Source organism: Strix aluco, chromosome 8 (assembly GCF_031877795.1).
Source record: "Strix aluco isolate bStrAlu1 chromosome 8, bStrAlu1.hap1, whole genome shotgun sequence".
NCBI classification, from domain to species: Eukaryota; Metazoa; Chordata; class Aves; order Strigiformes; family Strigidae; genus Strix; species Strix aluco.
The window spans coordinates 19,534,234-19,551,877 of NC_133938.1; the positions used below are offsets into that span (position 1 = coordinate 19,534,234).

Here is a 17,644-nt window from a genome sequence, read left to right on the forward strand (position 1 = left end):
AACATCGTTCTTGCACTCTTTTAAAAAGTTCTCAAAATTATCATAATTTCAACATTACAATTATTTGAAAGCCTGATAATCAAGTCACTGCCCTGTTTTAAAAAGAAAAGATCTCTTTTCAGGTTTTCTATACATACAGATGACAAAGGGCAGAGAAGCCTAAGTGAAGAGCCCTGTTATCAGTTACAACTCTTTCTATAAATAGAAATATGTTTTCAAAGGTTTCTGTATATTTGGTTCTGTCTCAGAAATAGCAGTCTGCAGTACATGATTGGATGCTTTCTACAGAACCTGGGATGACATACACTGTGCTGCCTTAAATACAAACATGTAACAGGCAAAATGAAAACCTTGCAAACTTACAGAGAGATCATGAGCTTGCTATTGCAATCAAGTTTGCCACACAGACAACATATGCCCCATAAATTTAGAAACAATCCTGTTTGGTGGACATTGTTACAATTATGTAACACTGGAAACCTAACAAGCAGTTTCAGATTGTAGAAATTAGGTTACACTGGAATCAACCAACCTAGAATACAGTTTCTAAATTCCCTGTGTTGGTTTGAATGCAACTGTATATCAGCTGAAACTAAAGTATTATTTTATACTCAGTTTTTAGTCTGGTTGCCTAACAGCTTTTAATCCAGAATACCTAGACAGAGACAAAACAGAGAACTCCCACTTTTTAACCCTGCCCATAAATGATGGTGGCTCAGTTGTTCAGGCCGCATCATGGGTTACTGTTTTACGTTATCCCAATATTTATCAAGGGTCAAGTTCCATTCCCAGCTCGGTTTAAAATAACAACAACAACAACAATCCTGCCAAATTCAATGGAAACAGAATTTGGATCATTTGAAACCTCTTCCTAGCCAATATAAAAAGAAGGGGCAGCTTGGTAACTGTATGCACATAAAATACGAACAAGCATACCAGAGAAAATGGGTGAAGCACAGAGGAAAAAGAAAAAAGTTTCTAAACAGAAATTAGTTTTCTTTCTCAACACTTTGCAATTTGACTGGGAAAAAGAATCCCATTCTTAATCCGTTTGGCAAAGTCAGTAAGCATGGCTGAACTCTTCTCACATTCAAATGATCTGCGGGAAATTCTGCCAGTAACAAATGCTTCTGAAAAACTTCGCAGTTTAGTTCTTCATTTGCCTGTGAAATCTTTCAGGACAAAGGGTCTACCAGCACTGCATATGCAACACACTTCAAAAGAACAAACCTGAGCAATAAGGCTAACAACTAGTTTACTCACTTCGGCAGTGAGCATGTTTTGTTATGGCCTGCATTTACAAACTCCACTCCTCCAGACTAGCCCTGCTACAGACTCCGCTGTTCCCACCATCAGGTACAAGACAAAAGATCTTTAGGACAGATCAAGTCAAAGCAAAATGAAAGAAGCAGAAAAGCTTTAAGACAAAACAGTCTATTTACTGTTTTACTTTATAAAGCAGGAAAACCCGAAGAGAGAGGGAAAGAAGTGACCTACATTTCCTTCACCATCCACATGACAAAAGTGCTTTGAAAATTTTGGCTTTAGGAAATGGATGGTGTAACAAATCTCTTCACAAGTACTATAATATTTAATCTGGTAGGTGGTTCCATAACAAAATGTAGGAAAGCCTGCAATTCACCACAAGCACAGGTTGTACATAAAGATGTTTATGTTGCAGCCATATTCACCTCAGATACCTTTCTCCTACCAGATCTACCCCTCTCTCTCCATCTTCCCTTGTTGTTTAAGTCTTCACCTTCGTGCAAATTTCTTGAAGTTATTTTCAAGGAATGGTAACTTCCATTGATGTGCAGTAACTGACAGTAAAGATTAACTATTACATTTTCCTGTCATTCAATTCCACCATAATACTGCCACATTATATGCAAAAAAACAGATTAAGCAGCCCAAATAACTAGGAACTAAGCATATAATTAGATCACAAAACTAACTCCTGAATCTCAGCTCTCTGTTAGCAACGACAATGCACTCCTTTATGCCATATGGTCCCAGCAAAGGAAATCTATAACATCAGGAATCTAAAAAAATATAAAGCACTTATTTTCCTTTCCATTTTCCCTCTCAAGGAGTCTTAATAAAAATGGTGAACCCACATTCTCACTTTTTGTTTTAGATGATCTGCAGAAAGAAATTAATACTTTCAGATAACTACCAGATCAGATGAAAGGTACTTGCATGCTCTGCCATCTCTCAAACCAATTCAACTGAAGGTTTTTTTGAATATTACTAAGTTCTTCAACTTTCATCAGATTTTATTATGTTTCAAGTAATGGTAATGTTTACCTTCATAGTAAGCTTGACTTTACAGCTGTATGTATTTACATCTGTTTACCTACACACATATGTATTAGAGTCTGCACATAAGTCAACCATTACTGGGTAAACTGTAGGTTCACAGATTGGGTTATATTACAGATTTTGGCTTCCTAATAATCAGATAAGCCCAACTTCCATTCAGATAAAAAGCACATTTAATGCAGAAAGATGTCACCTGGAACAGAGAAGTTTTCAGAACACACAAAGGTAACCTGTTGGGTAAGGGCTGCAGTAGAACACACAGTATTGACTTCATGCTCTTTCATACTCATTCGGTTGCAGAAATGAATTTAAGAAAGGGATGCAAACACACTCCCATATCCATTTTGGATATTCACATTGCTGCCAGACTCTATCACCTCATTTCATGACAAAACAAAATCCCCTTTCCAGCAATTTTTGGCTCAAAGAAACACCTCACCACCACCACCACCTCCCCCTCCCCGTTGCAAAAAAAAAAAAAAAAAAAGAAGAAAAAAACCCCCGCCTGTAATGTGGTTAAGCCATTCTCCTGAGTAGTGCAAGACCTCTGTTGACCCTCCTCCACATGCACAAGGTCTGTGTGGAAACTGTAGTAGCATAAACACTCCTCCAGTAATAATTCATCACTAAAAGAAAGCAGTTAGTCATCCCAATCTTAACCTTCACCTTTCTGAGGCTGTCCTAGCCAGAAACACATTCTTTCTAGAGCATCCCTACTGACATCTGACAACACCTTTCTCTCTGCTGGCTGATCTTGCAGACATACAACCCTTTAATCTCTCCCTACTAGTCCTTGGAAACTATCTCAATTTCATTTCAGTCCAGCTACAAGATTCTTACTAGAATCAGGAGTTTTTTTTGCACGTATGGGTTTCTCACTGATATTGCCAAGAAAATATACAGAGCTTGAAAGTCAGGCATGGAGCTCCAGCAACCCTACAAAAAGATAAAAACAAGGCGACAACAGAAAATGTGGAGCTGCTCCTTTGCTTCCCTCTTTCTCCCCTAAAACAAAATCTATTGCAACAATAAAGAGCTTGGTGTCATACTGGTTGGAAGCGACTGTCTATGAGCAAGTACTGATACCTTTGAACACTGTGAGAACCAGTGTAACATCTCAGAAAACAGGGATTATCATTTTATGTAGACTCCCTCAAGATACAGCTAAAGCTGACTGAGATGAGAAAAGGGAATGGAATTCAGATGTTATTGGATGCTATTCTTCCACTTCCCAACACCTCTAAATGACAGCCAAATGTGTGGGAAGAATTTAAAAAAAAAAAAAAAAAGGCGCCTTTTGAAGTTGTCAACATCAGCAGTCATCAGCTAAAAGGAAGAAAAAATTCCTATAAGCAACTTGAATCGTACTTCTGGTATGACAAACTAAATACTGCCATACTGCCAACTTCAAATCCTGCATTAATTTGAACACAATGAGCAATGAAACATGAAAATCTGGTAAAGAAAACATTGAAGTCTGAGTAACTAATCACTCTTTTAAAAATATTTGATAAAATTGTTATGTAATTATAATCAATGCTACAACTGAAAAGTTGAATCCTAGAGTTCAACCCCGACACAAATTATTCAGTTCAGTGGGTGCAGAATACCCAGAATCTCAGTAACTTGGAAACAGTCTTTTTTTTCAGACTCTGAAGTTTGTCCAATAGTTCCCTATAACACTGCTTCAACAAAGAACCTTTAAGCAGATATCCTGTAATCTTTAGCTGTTGAAAACCTCCATCTTTCTACTAACAATTGTACATTACCTCCTCTCATCATTGTTGCTGTAAAGGATCCTGCAACACACAGACCTTGACAGACTAAGCCATATTAAGCATCTGCTTTCTTCAGGCCTTTGGCACCCTCACAGACATATCAGCCACAATTATACATTAGCTTTAACAAAATTTAGGCATAGACACAACAGTATTGTCAGAGATGCCCAAATCCTCACCATCATTCAACTGTCATACAGAGACTCTTACAGTGATGGAAACTGATGAATGGCCCTGAAGCAGCTTTGTGCTACTCCACACTTATAAACGTACTTGTGGGAAAAACATTAGGACATACTGCCAGTACTTGATGTATGAAATTATGTTTGTTTATTTTAAAGTAACCTTTGTTGGGGACACTTTCAAAAGCATCTCCTTTCTACTACATTGAAAGAGTGATCCCGAGAAGAACAATCTTCTCAATAGTGCCAACACCAAATCAGTGAAGACAATACAGGCTCAAAGGGAGCCTGAGAAACTGAAAATGTACCAAGTTGTTGCATGGCTGCTTACAAAGACAGAACTGCTATGAAGACCAGATGGGATCAAATTTGTGTCTTTGAAATCTCTCCATCTATGTAGATTTAAGAAATACACTACTACTTAAGTATGAAGGTGCAAGTTTGAGCATGCGAGACATACTGTGTTTAAGTATACATACTGCAGACTGATCTTATTTGTACTGTAAACCAGAGTAAGAGATCCAGTGATTTTGTCCTCCAGCAGCTTCTGCTTCACACACACACTCCTACTACATTCCTAAGGCCATTCCACCCTTCTGTCTGCAGCTGCACAACACCATGGCCATGACTCATTCGAGCACCAGTGGAAACAAGTGCAAACTGCTGTAACTAAGTAATGACCTGCAGTTCATACAAGAAGGGTAGGGACTGTTTAGCAATTAAAAACTCAAGAAAAGAGACAATGTACTTTTCTTTAAATTAAATGAAATCTCAACTCATTCATAAGTGTTCAGAATGCCCCTGCAGAGATAATGGTACAGCCATTTACTTTTACCACTTCAACATTCTGTGTCCCCCCAACCTGCTCCATTTTACCTATTACAGCAGAAAAATCTACCCCATTTTTTATGCCTTTTCCAAATCAATTTCTACTTCTGCACCACATACAATACTAGTCTCTACAACCTGTTCAAAAGTTCAGATTAGACACCTCCATTCTTTTTCCTTTATTTTCCTTAACATTTAGGAGTCCCAGAGTCAAAACTCTGTTCTTCAAAGACCTCCTTAAATCTTCTACTTCCAAGCCTGTTACAATGGTGTGAAAGTAGTGGTTGGGCAGCAAGACTATTGTTTATCCAAAATGGTCACTGTTTCTACAAACTTCATTACATGTGTGCTATCTATACCTTCAGCTGGCAACTCTTTACAGCCAGTGCTTTAGTTGCTGTAGTTATTCAGAATCCATCTCCACAAATTTTTAAGTGTTCAGAAATAATTTAACCTTGTAAAATGAATATGCACATTCCCAAAAGACTGACAAATGCTCAGTAGAATCATTCATCTGAAATTCATGTAAATCTAAGTACAGTTTTTCAAAACATGGTTGTCATCTGGCTGATATGTCTTTCAGGAATGTGTAATTTGGACTGAAGCATGGGAAAGTTAATCCTCTCCTTTAGTACTGAATAAGATGATGGTGGAGAAAGAACTGTCCTCCCTACTCCCTTACCCCAATTTAAGAAGCTCATTGCATCAAATGCCTCTCTACACTGGATATTGCAAGTGAGCATTAGGAATAATTCCCCCACATGACATTTAACTACGCTGGGGATATTCTACTCAATTTCACTGATCTCCTGCTATCAGAAATTTATAATCCAGTATTACAACTGATCACTCATCTACCCACATCCCATCATCAAAATAGACTGTCATTTGACAAGTTTGCACCAGTGAGTTGCAGCAAGCTCAGAACACAACTCTGAGAACATGCAACCGTGGCGAAAACTGGGCATAGAAGTACTGTTCCTTTATTGGAGCTGGTTAGAAAATGTTAGGGATACTTCATTTTAATTTAATCTGTGCTAAGGGAACTGGTTTCTGCAGCAGTAGCTGAAATTCTTTAAATGTGGAAGTGTCAAATTATCTTATTACCAGAATAAACATGAAAAATCCACTGGCTCTACACTTTTTTTCAGCTACAGAACAGAAAGCCTGAAACTACCTTTAAGAAGAACAAATTGTGAAATGTAACAAAGCAGTTCTAAGGTATTAAGAAGGATAGCAAGGGTATGGAAGGAGTTGTGAAGAACTGACTGTAGTTTCTATAGTATTTTCAGAGGCCAGCAGGTATCTCACAACCTATCATAAAAATACTATCAGACCACAGCATAGGAGAAAGTGCAATGCTTTTGCTAACAAACACTTCTTGCTGAAAGGAAGAAGTACACCTACAAATGGTAGTTTCACCCAGAAGGTGACAGATTAACAGGTACCTTGCAGCATATATACAGTTGGTAAAACTTTTGATATAGAAATGATCTATCATAATCTAAAAATATAAGGACAGTTGTCCTAGTACAATATTGTCATGGTCTCTTCTGATTTATTGTGTTTTTAAAAAGAAGGCCTCTAAAATGATTGCTGCCCTGATTAAGAAAAGTGTTTACTAGAAGTAAGCATCTAAGTGCAGGTGAGAAAAAAGGTATTTTAAAATTGTAGTTGCCTTTTTGCTATGCACTTTCTACCTGTCTTCATTCAGGGACTGAAAAGACAATAGCCACTTTCACATTTATCTTCAGGATTGTTGGTTGTTAGCCACAGGTACCAACACACTGTTGCTATGACCTGCAGTACTCAAGGAAAGTGAACCTTTAAAGCATAAAAGGGGCAGAAAGGAAAATAAATGGTCACATGGGGACAGGAAGCAAGCTGAGGAAGCAATATAGTACTTGGTACAAGTGAGTAGTGTGCTCCAGAATCTTTACAAAAGAGACCAGGAAACAGCAGAGCTAGAAGAGAAGCTTCAGGTGTGATGGAAGGAGTAATTCAAGAAACCTTCTACTATATACAGTATCCTCTGCCCAAAGGAAAAACAGGCTGAAAAGATAGAAGTTTTCAGGAAGTTTTTGAAAAATAACATACATTCAGTTTGGTTGGGGCCTTAAGGAATTGGGGCTCAAGTTCACCTGGCAAGTCATTCATTAACAATAAGGCCCTGATCCCAGAATTGATTTCAAACAGTACTACAACTGTGCCCAAGCCATATGGGACTCCAGTTCCTCTGCTCTGAAGCTGAAGGACTAGGGTTTAATTGATCTCCAACACTGGAGATATGGTTTCTCTTTTTGAGACATTTTGTCCCATTCCCCTCATCTCCATCCCCCAAGATCCCACATGGGCAGGTTTTTGGTAATTGTCACCTGTAGCCAAGTTTCCAAAATCCCCATCAAAAGCAAGAAGTGAAGCTTTTGTTCTGCAGGTCTATGTCAAGCAAGAAAAGACAGCAGATGTGAGCATCAAAATGGGAACAAAGGGGTGAAGTGTTGAGTAGAACTTCACAACAGAAGAATCTGACTCCAACAATGGACAGAGGGGCTGGAAAGCAAAGGCAGACAAGCCAAAACAGAAATGACCCCTAAAAGTTAAAGGATAAGAGGATTTGGTACTGACTGTAAACAAAGAACATTAGCTACTCTCTGCTTATATAACAGAGCACTCCTTCTACCACAAACATCTACCAGCTTTAGTGGGTAGCTCTGCTCCACTTCTGAGACAGCAGAGGTCAGATTTGCAGGTGCGGATGTGAACAGGACACATAAAGAGAAAGAAGGGGAAATTCTGAGACAAAAAGCATGAAGCTTTGGCAACATCTAAGGAAACCTTCCTTTCGAAAAACCATTTGTGTGTACATGGAAGAGGTTAATGAGATGTTCAGTAGCTCTAAATTCACCCTACTTATCTTAGTCCTACTAAAAAACACAACCACAAACTCACAAACAGTCTGGTTCAGATTTTTTGGAAAAGAGGAAGTTTCAGGCATTACACCAAAACCATAACTATTTTTACTTTAACAATTCTGTGGTTGTATAAAAATTTCCTCCCCATCTTAACCTAAAACTTAAAGTGAACCAAAGGTATTGATCTTCTTCCTGTTAATCTTGCAATTATTTTCATACCTTAAGAACTACATTGCATTCTATAAACCCAACAAACACTATAATTTACTTTTCTCCACACAGGAAACACGAAAAATACTTATTCTACTTGATATATTGTGGTTATACCACTATGAGGGAAGGAAAAATTTCAGGAACCCAGAAGGCAGCCATTGATGGCTTTATACCTCAAGACTAACACCTTGCTACCCTCCAAATGTACTGCCCTCCAAGGACAAGGTCCTGCAGAGGACTGTGAGCCTGCTTAACTTTATGCTGATGAAGTTACCCTACTGACATCAGTGGTACTAATCAAGTTTAAAATTGAACATAATTTTATTTTTTTCCTGGACAGTTACATAAGATGAGACAAGTATGCAAGTCTCAACCAGCTAAACATGCAGAGCCTTGAAGATCAGAAATTTTGAAGAGTACAGAACATCCTAAATGATCAGATAAACTAATCTACTCTAGAATAACTCTGCTGAAGCAACAGAAAGTCCAATGCTAGATGATAGCACTTTATCTGAAATAATGGGGAAAAAAGCTGACATAGAAAAACAAGACAAAAAAAAAAATCTGCTGACCAGTACTCAAACTAAGAGACTGAAGTCTAGCTAAATATACAGTTGGACACACCCATCATACTTGCAGAACTAGAGAAACTAAGTGTATTCCTAGCATTTGTATGTAGATACTTAGGGCTAGTCTATAAAATACATTTTGGTTCACAGGTTATTTGCCACATTTTGATCTTTTGCAACAGCGTTCAGCAAGCACTGGAAGACGTCAGAGGTACTGGTTTGTCCATTTCCTCAGTGAAAGAACCAAGCTAACCACAACCTGCCCCCCACCCCTCCCCACACCCACCAGATTCAATTTTCCTTTTTCAAACATGCCTGAACCATGTTAAAAAAAAATGGGATATGAACAGTTCATGTTTGGGATTTTGGTAGAGTAAAAAGAAGCTGTTATGTCTTATCAATGTACAAAAAGGAATAGTTTCTAGCCACATCAATAAAAACAGAAGTAATGTTGCAGCTACAATCACATTCAGGACTTCCAGCATAGCCAGGAATTTACAAGGCTTGAAAACACAAAATCAAGCCAGGAGAAAAGACTAAAATTATAGCTCCGTAGTTACAACTCTATGCTTCTAAATACATAGATAGTTAAAAGTAAAGCTTTAAAAATGGGGGGGGGGGGGAAATAATCTAATTCTGACCAGCTGGGAGGTCAGAACCTCTCATGAACAGTGATAAAACAAAACATCCAGGGCATTATATGTAATTTCGAGAAATGCACAAATTATTTTGATTCCATGCCAGTTTGAACAGTACAACCCTACTATTTATCAATGACTATTTCTGAAATGTCAGTATAGACAAAGAATGGAATTTGAACAAAAAATTGTCTTTGCAAGTGTGAACAGATGAAATGGCTACTGAAAAGAAGTAAACAGGAATTAAACCAGCATATATTCACAAACATCCTGTATAACGGGAAACAGCCAGTGTAAATTAATGTTAACTTTGTTTGGAGGCTTTAATTAGCATGAAAACTTAAGAGTGATCATTTCTGGCAGATGGTGTGCTTCAACACTTCCTAGGGTAAAGCTCAGCAAAGGGAAGATAGTGATTTAATGCACATGTATGACTACACGGTCTCTCCTAGAATATCCAAAGCTCTACTCTTCAAAGAGTCCCATACCACACATACAGGGCAAGGACAAAATTAACTCATCTTTCTTTCTATCAAATGCCACATTTCTCATACACATACTTTTATCAGTCAAGTATCTTTTCTAAGAAGTCTGAGTTAGACACACATGAAACACTAAGGGCTTTAAATAGGCATGTTACTCTACAAACCATAAAAAATTAATAACCTTATTCATAAGAAATTGCATCTAGCTTTGATTTTACTACTGCGCTAGATTATCCATCCTGAAATTCATATTAAATTCCTTCAAAGCATCACGAAGAGAAAAAAACCTAAAAACAACCCCAAAACAATGCCAACTTTGTGCAAATTTGGATCATATTTCTGGCCTCTTGACAGTTTATAATTTCACACCAGAGCTGTTATTAAACTGAATTTCACCTAATTTTGTTGCAAAGCCTGTTTGTTTCAACAGGAATACAGGCTGGGGTTTTTTCCTCTTACTTTGCAGGCAATAGAGGGAATTATCAGTACTGAGAAAGGGGTATTTTTTTAGTCTTCTTCACCATGCTTTAAACTGATTGTGAAGATCACATCTTTATTAGCCTGACTCTCAGAACACAATGTTGAAACTATCATACCACTTGCATTACTTGTCTCCCCACAGAACAACTAATGGCCTGTTTGATAGTGGGGTATCAAAAATATATTTCTCTCACAATTTCAAAAAAATAGGTGGCTAGATGCTGCAGAAGGAATTACTTCCTCCATGACAACTTGCTAAGAGGAAGAGTGTGGCATGATGTTCAAAATTTATTAGTCAGAGAATCCACATAAGAAGAAACACTATGAATATCCTAACCATGGGAAGAGTCCTTGTTGATGTTTATTCTATACTAAGTACTGAAGAATACCTGCAGCAGCACCCACGACTATGGAATAGATTTTTGCATGTCTTGTAAAAGTACTAATTTCAACTCAAAACCCCAAATGGAGGAAAAAGCTTCAGAATATCTTAGGTTCCTCTTTTTTCTTCTTTCCCTGGTATGTGCATTAGCTGACCAATAATGAATAGTATATATGCAGCCCAATTGCAATTCCAACAACGCATAAGTCTTGCATGAGAAACATGTCTTTTGGAATCAGACTCTGTTAGTTTTTATGAAACTATTTGTTAGATTTTTTTATTAGGAAGTTTAGGAACACAGAATACTATAACTGTCAGCTGCCAGACAATCAAAGCAGCAATTACTTGTTCTGCTACCTCTTGCAATCACACTGCCTCATGAAACAGAGAGCACAGTATCAATACCGAAATCTACTTTTGCTTTAGAATATTTGCAAAAGATTCCATGCAAAAATCTTTGCTCTGTTCCATCTTCTTAATAACCCTCAGAAATTCCTTACATCTCTACAATGAGGAAACATTTAAGTTATGTTCCTATCAGAACCAGTACCAGACCCACAGAGACAACTACTACCTTAACCCAAGACTATGTGGGTGCTGGTGACATCCAACTGAAATGGTGTAGAGTGTCGAAATTGGTCTTTCACAGCTGCCTTCATCACTATATTCAAACTTGCTGTGATAGTGCTAGTTTTGCATTGCTTTTAGGTCTTGTTTGTCTGAGGGATATTTGGCTGCATTAATGAAAAAGCATGAAAACGCCACAAGTCTGTTAAACTAGTATGACAGTCAGGGAGAACCATAATCATCCAAGTGCACAGGCAGTTCCAAGTGACACAATTTTTTCTGTTAATCCAATGTAAGTTCAAGTTTGTGCTTTAAACAACATGAGGCTATGACTCATCCTCTCTCTGATTTTTGGGCAAATGTAGGTATGACAAGTCTTTCTAGTAAGGACTGCAGACTTGTGATGTGCTTGGTCACAGAAAAATTTGAGTTTGACATTTCCAATATCCATTTATTTGAAATGAAATATGCCTTGTAAGGTCTATAAAGAGTCTAAAATTATGCAAATAATTGAGCTAGCATTGCCTGTGAAAACTAGGGAAGTATTGGGGGCAGGGGGAAGAACCAGTTACCTTTCCCAAAACACTAGAACAGAGAAACAAGAATTATTCTACTTCCCTGGAACAGATACTAGTTAAAATAGCTGCACAAAACCATGAGTATCAGCATAGTGAAATGAAGCATTTGATACAGCAAATGCAGCCAGTACTCTTTGCCTCTGTAAGAAGAGCAAGAAAGATGTCTAGGCTGATCGCCTTCTTCACCTATACAAGTGTGAAACTTTAATAATTAAAAAGAACTTGGAAATTCTGGACTTCCTGATGGCAGCCATAAGACGCAGGCCAAAAAAGAGACTACATGTTCTAGCAACAGATATGTATTTGAATAATTTTTCTTTTAAATAAAGGTATAAGGCAGAGCTAATTAAACAAAGATAACCCATGGACCAGGTGTCAAAGGGAAATTCCAACAGTGCTTTATTTAGGTTTAATTGTCAACATCAGATAATGAAGAACATTACACACAAGCAGGTTTACAGTTCTACAGGCTAAAATGAAAATTCTCTCTTGAAAGTTCTCCACTTTCAAGGGAAAATTCTTATTTTAGCCAATAAAACTAACTTTCAAGAGCTCAGCTGCTTCTAACTTTGGCCACTTATTTCCAAGAGACTCTAAAAATCAGATATGAGCTTTCTCAAGAAAGAAAACTTTTTTTCCCCTTGAACTAAGTAGCACAGGTGTACATTCCCAAACCATACAGAAGAGAACACAACCTTATTGTATTGAAAATTGACAAAATTTCTCCAAGTTTTCAGAAGTCACTATGAGGTTTGAAGAGACTTTATCTCTTAGGTGTTTTGTTGTTTGTTTTTTTTCCCCTGAAACTGCATGAATTGTATGTCGGAATTTTATTCTTCCATGTTAATCCAGAAGATACCAGAAATTCCATAAAGACATAGTATACATGCAAAAATAGAGATGCAAAATTCCTGACAGAATATAATCCTACAAATAAATTATTATACATGTACTTCATCTTGGCTACAGAGTAATGCAATTAGGTAGCTGTAATATAAGACAGAAAAAAAGTTTATGGAAATCAGAAGAGGTCCAATTAGGGAATGACATAATTCCTTACCTTTTTCCTATTCTCCTCGTTTCAGTTTATTTTTTGTTCCACAAACTTATGCATTGCGTATTTATGTATTAAAGATTATATTACTCATTTTGAATTATTGAAAATATTATCATAGTTATGGTTTTTAAATTAGAATTAATCAAACTTAAACTATGACATGCCTGAGTCACAGTTCAGTATAATTGGATCCATGTGGACATGAACACTGTAATCCTAGTCACTATTAGTTCTGGTCCACCGACATCAAATATAGCACTTGGGTTGAACAATGCATCATGAAAAAGTTTGGTTAAAATGTGTGTTCACAGTTTGAATTTTTGTAAACAGCATTATAACAATGAAAGACTGATTTACTCCTGAATATCTGTGTAATGTTACACTATTTCACAAGTTCCTACACGGAAATAAAAATACTACAGGGCTTTTTTGATAAAACTCTGATAAGGTAACACGGACTTCCCTATACTATTAGTCTGAACTAATTTCAATATGAGTGTAAGCATTAGAATATATACCGTAGCATATATGGCAAAATGCTTACCACAGGAAAATCAGACTTGTTCTCCCAATTTTCTTTTAAGTATACTAATGAAAGGTACAGAGTCATCCCAAGAAGACTCAGGAAGTGATATATTTGCTGACTGTCAAGTTGGTAGTGTCTTCTGCTGTAATACAACTGGGCTGGCAGGTCGTCGAGCAGAACGTATGAAGATCCATTGTAAAAATTAAAGAAAGCAAAAGTTACAAGTTGTTACCATAGCATTCTGTGCTATGACTCAAAAGATGCAAATTCTACTAACAGGCTGCACTAACAAAATCCTTTGAATCCCTTATTATTTCAAAAGCATCGTGTTTTAATTCTGATCAGGCAGAATTTCTTGGCATTTTCCTCTCAAGTATTCTTTTCCTACTCTTACTGCTTGTGCAAAAGTGTTCTTCCCATCAGTTACAAGTCTAAATATATTTAATATGGAGGCTTTGGTCTCTCAAGAAAAGAAAACATCTCTTGCAAATCATGTTTAGTAACTGCTCTTGAGAAAGAAGACATAAGATAAAACTTCAGTGTATACCACCATATTCCTTTTATGGCAGCAGCCCTGGTTGCTTGCATTACACAAAAGTATGCAAATCAAAGAGGCAAATTATGTCAAAAAGGCAGTTCATGTAAGCAGGTACATCACAGAGTTCAGCGACAGAGGAATACTAAACACACTGAGGCCCTTTCTTCTTTCAAAGTGAATGGGGTATAGAGAAGAAAGACTTATTTTCAAGTGAGAAGAAAGCTTGATCCTGTGTGCAGAAAGCATACAAAAACCACTCCACATACTCAACCCCACCATAATTAGGACTGTCCTTCCCTTGCAAGATTTGAGAACAAAAAGATCTTACTCTTACAGTGATGAACACAGCAAGACTATAAATCCTAATTCAGAAGTTGTCATTTGGTTATCTTTTCACAACCTTTAATTCTGTCACCCAAGCAACTTAACACTCTCATCTTTGTGCCTTTAACTGATGCAGTGCATTACATTTTTCTTGTTAGCTGGAAATTTTTTCCCATTTTATAGACCTTGATATCAGAAAAGGACATTTACAAAATTAATTACTTTTTTGGTAAGCAATGAAATATCAGTGATGATAATAGATTCCCAAAAGAAATGCTAGCTATGACAGTGTAATTCTTTCTCAATAGTCATGGATATTATAACTGAGAAGTCAGGCAAAAATAATAAATGGGTATAATTTGCCATTAGCTCAGGGTACGTTGGGTTCCACTGAGTCTTCAAGAAAAACAGCTCACATGTAGCTCTAGGTTGGAGGCAGCTGGAACACCACTCCCTCCTTTTCCTCTGCACTCCATCTGTATAAGCATTGCATCCAAATCAAAACCAAGTTTGAATAGTTTGACTTGGTTAAAACTGCTCTGTTAGAACAATGCAAAGGGTCATTTCAAAAGCAATTCAGTGACTTTTAAAAGTTTCCTCCATGGGAATAGTACATGCAATGCTATACCTTTTAAACAGAGGCAAGACCTAGCCCTTAAAAATTATTTTTAAAAACTATACAGATGTCAAAAGAAAGACTAAAAATTCAGATCACTAGATCCCACAGAAAGACATTTTAAAACTGTTGTATTTAACAGCCCATATACTGACCTCATTGCTAAAGGAAAATGATTTTGAAGCCTGAGCTATTCAGTAAGTCAAAAAAAGAAATTCTCAGAATTCCTGAAATCTATGCATCAGATTCACTCCTCTCCACCCTACACATTTCACATCATTTTTTGTTTGGCTTCTTCTATCAAGACCTAAACTGAGTACCAGGGAGAAAATTCAACTTCTGTTGGAATGCAAAGTTGTAACAAACAGCTGCACTTATAACAGGGCATTTAGAGGTCTAGAAATAAAATAATTATTATGCAACAAACATATGTAAATTAAGGTTTTACAAGGTACCTGGCATTGAGTTTGTTGCTCTTCCCATTTTGGGGGGGGTACTCTTCTATAACATCCTGTACCAAAGGTGGTTGCTGCCGGTGTGTTCTGGTGTATGGCAATGTTCCCATGTGGCTAAACATATCACAAGACCTTGTGGCAATTGTCCCCTTCTTCTTCCTGGGGAGAGTGCCATGGATAGAGATGTCTTGAAAGGAGTCTGAGCGATGCTCAGTTGGTGAAGGTTTAGTGGTCAAAAGGTCCATGGAAGAAGCTAATGGGAACTGGTGGTTCACTGGGCCATTTCTGGGAAGACTTGAAAATTTTCCTGCAGCTATCATTTTTGCATCTGGAAAAACAGAAACAAGATTTATCATAGCACATCAATTGATGGAAGTTAAATAGCATGAGTAACAAAGGCATCTAGAATTGAGCTTCTGCTTTGCTTTAAGGCAGTCAGATACCTCAAACTGTAGCCTGTATTATAATCCAGTCACATTGCCCCCAACTGCATGTGAAGCACACATGTATATTAACTTCTATACACGTGAAAAGTCACAACAGAAAACAACCGATCTGGACACACATGCAAGAGCAGGCCCAGATCAATTCTCCGTTTATCCACAAAGTTCCTCTTTCTTGCTCCCTCACATCCTCTGAAGACTCAGACATCAACTTAGAATCATTAACAAAAAGCAAAGTTTTATGAACATTTTGACAAAAAATAAAGGGGACACTACAGCTTGATTTGGAAGAATATGTTTCTAAATACAGTAGTTGGCACACTGTGAGGAAAAAACTTTCTGAAGAGTCTTGCTCAAGTAATAAATCTAGCAGAGAACTGGTCACATATTTCTAACAGGCTGTAAACTAAGGGGCTACCCAAGAGATAAGAGCAGGAGCAGATTATTGGAATTCTCTTCTTCAGCATGCACAGCCTGCTGGCTCAAATCGTTGTTGACATTAGGGATTTGCATAGCTGTCACTCTCTTGTACAATCAATTATAGCCTGCCATACAGCACAAGTTTTTCTGTTATCATGAGCAAGATACTTAGAGACAAACAGTTCAGGCACATTAACAGATTGCTGTTCTGTTCCTCAAAAAATGCTGCCTTGTGCTCACTTTATAGTGATATATTACAGAATAAAGGCTGCCTTATCCTATCTGGTTACAATAGCCTGCAAAAGCCACTCTATGGAACATACACACAGACCTAAAGGTCAACCAGTCCGACATTATTTAACCTAGGTGGTAGTCAACCAGGTGTTTCCTATAAAAACTGGAAAAGCCACAGGAGCAGCAGAGATTGATATGAAATCAGAAAGCAGAAGAGCTTTTGGAAATAACAGTTATGGACAGAGAGAATCTGTTCTGACCTTGGTCAAGTTTCATGCTGAAAAATAAAAGTAGCACCCTGAAGGCCCAGCAGTCTGGAAGTCAGCTGCCTACAGCTGCATAAGAATTCCTCTGGTTTTGGAGAATGCACAGGTGTTGCAAGGAAGACAGAGCTGCCTCTATAGTCCTCCTGCTCCCTTCTCCAGCATCAGCATCACAGGTACTATCAAAGCATTGCTGTACTGAAGCTACTGTTACTTCTACACAGAGGTTATCATACCAGGCTTAGTTTTACAGTAACACTAAAGCTGATCTCAAATTTATGAAAGAATTCTGCTATTTCCTGTCAGCTGCATTGCAGAGATTCACAGGCTGGATAAGGTTTCCAGACATCACCAACAAATCCTTTCCCACTTCTCCCTTACTGAAGGGCATCAATAAATACTCATTAATTACAGATGATAAATAATATTTAGATTTTTTTTTTTTAAATCTTCAATTTGCCAAGGCTCTGTCTGAGCACAGCTACTATGTACTACAGTAGAAAAGCCTCTGGCAATAGCACCTCTGCCCAGAGAGAATCTGTTTGACTTTGGTCAGGTTTCTTGTTGAAAAGAGCTGAGGAATTATGAACTGACATTTTTAGTTACAGAGATCCAAACATAATTCGAAATCCTAAAGAAACCAAACCATACTGTCACAAAAAGTCTGCCATAAATTACCATATGGACCCTTGATGTGAAATACTAAATCACCTCTCCATTTATCATGTGGTTTGAGGACATATTTTCTGCTGGCTAGTATTACAAATATCACACAATTATTTCCGAAATAATAAAAGAGGGCTGTGAAGTCAGTTTTGCATTACAATTGTACTA

At 37.4% G+C, this 17,644-nt stretch overlaps 1 protein-coding gene across 6 annotated transcripts in view; it reads right to left on the reverse strand.

The window, feature by feature from the left end:
* Positions 1-17,644, reverse strand: part of BCAR3 (BCAR3 adaptor protein, NSP family member) — a 112,902-nt gene that overhangs the window by 38,630 nt on the left and 56,628 nt on the right. For all 6 annotated transcript variants that reach the window (XM_074832522.1, XM_074832523.1, XM_074832525.1 and 3 more), the window contains one exon: positions 15,451-15,778. In XM_074832522.1, coding sequence (XP_074688623.1) covers positions 15,451-15,778 — 328 coding nt within the window. The remainder of the gene's footprint in view (positions 1-15,450; positions 15,779-17,644) is intronic.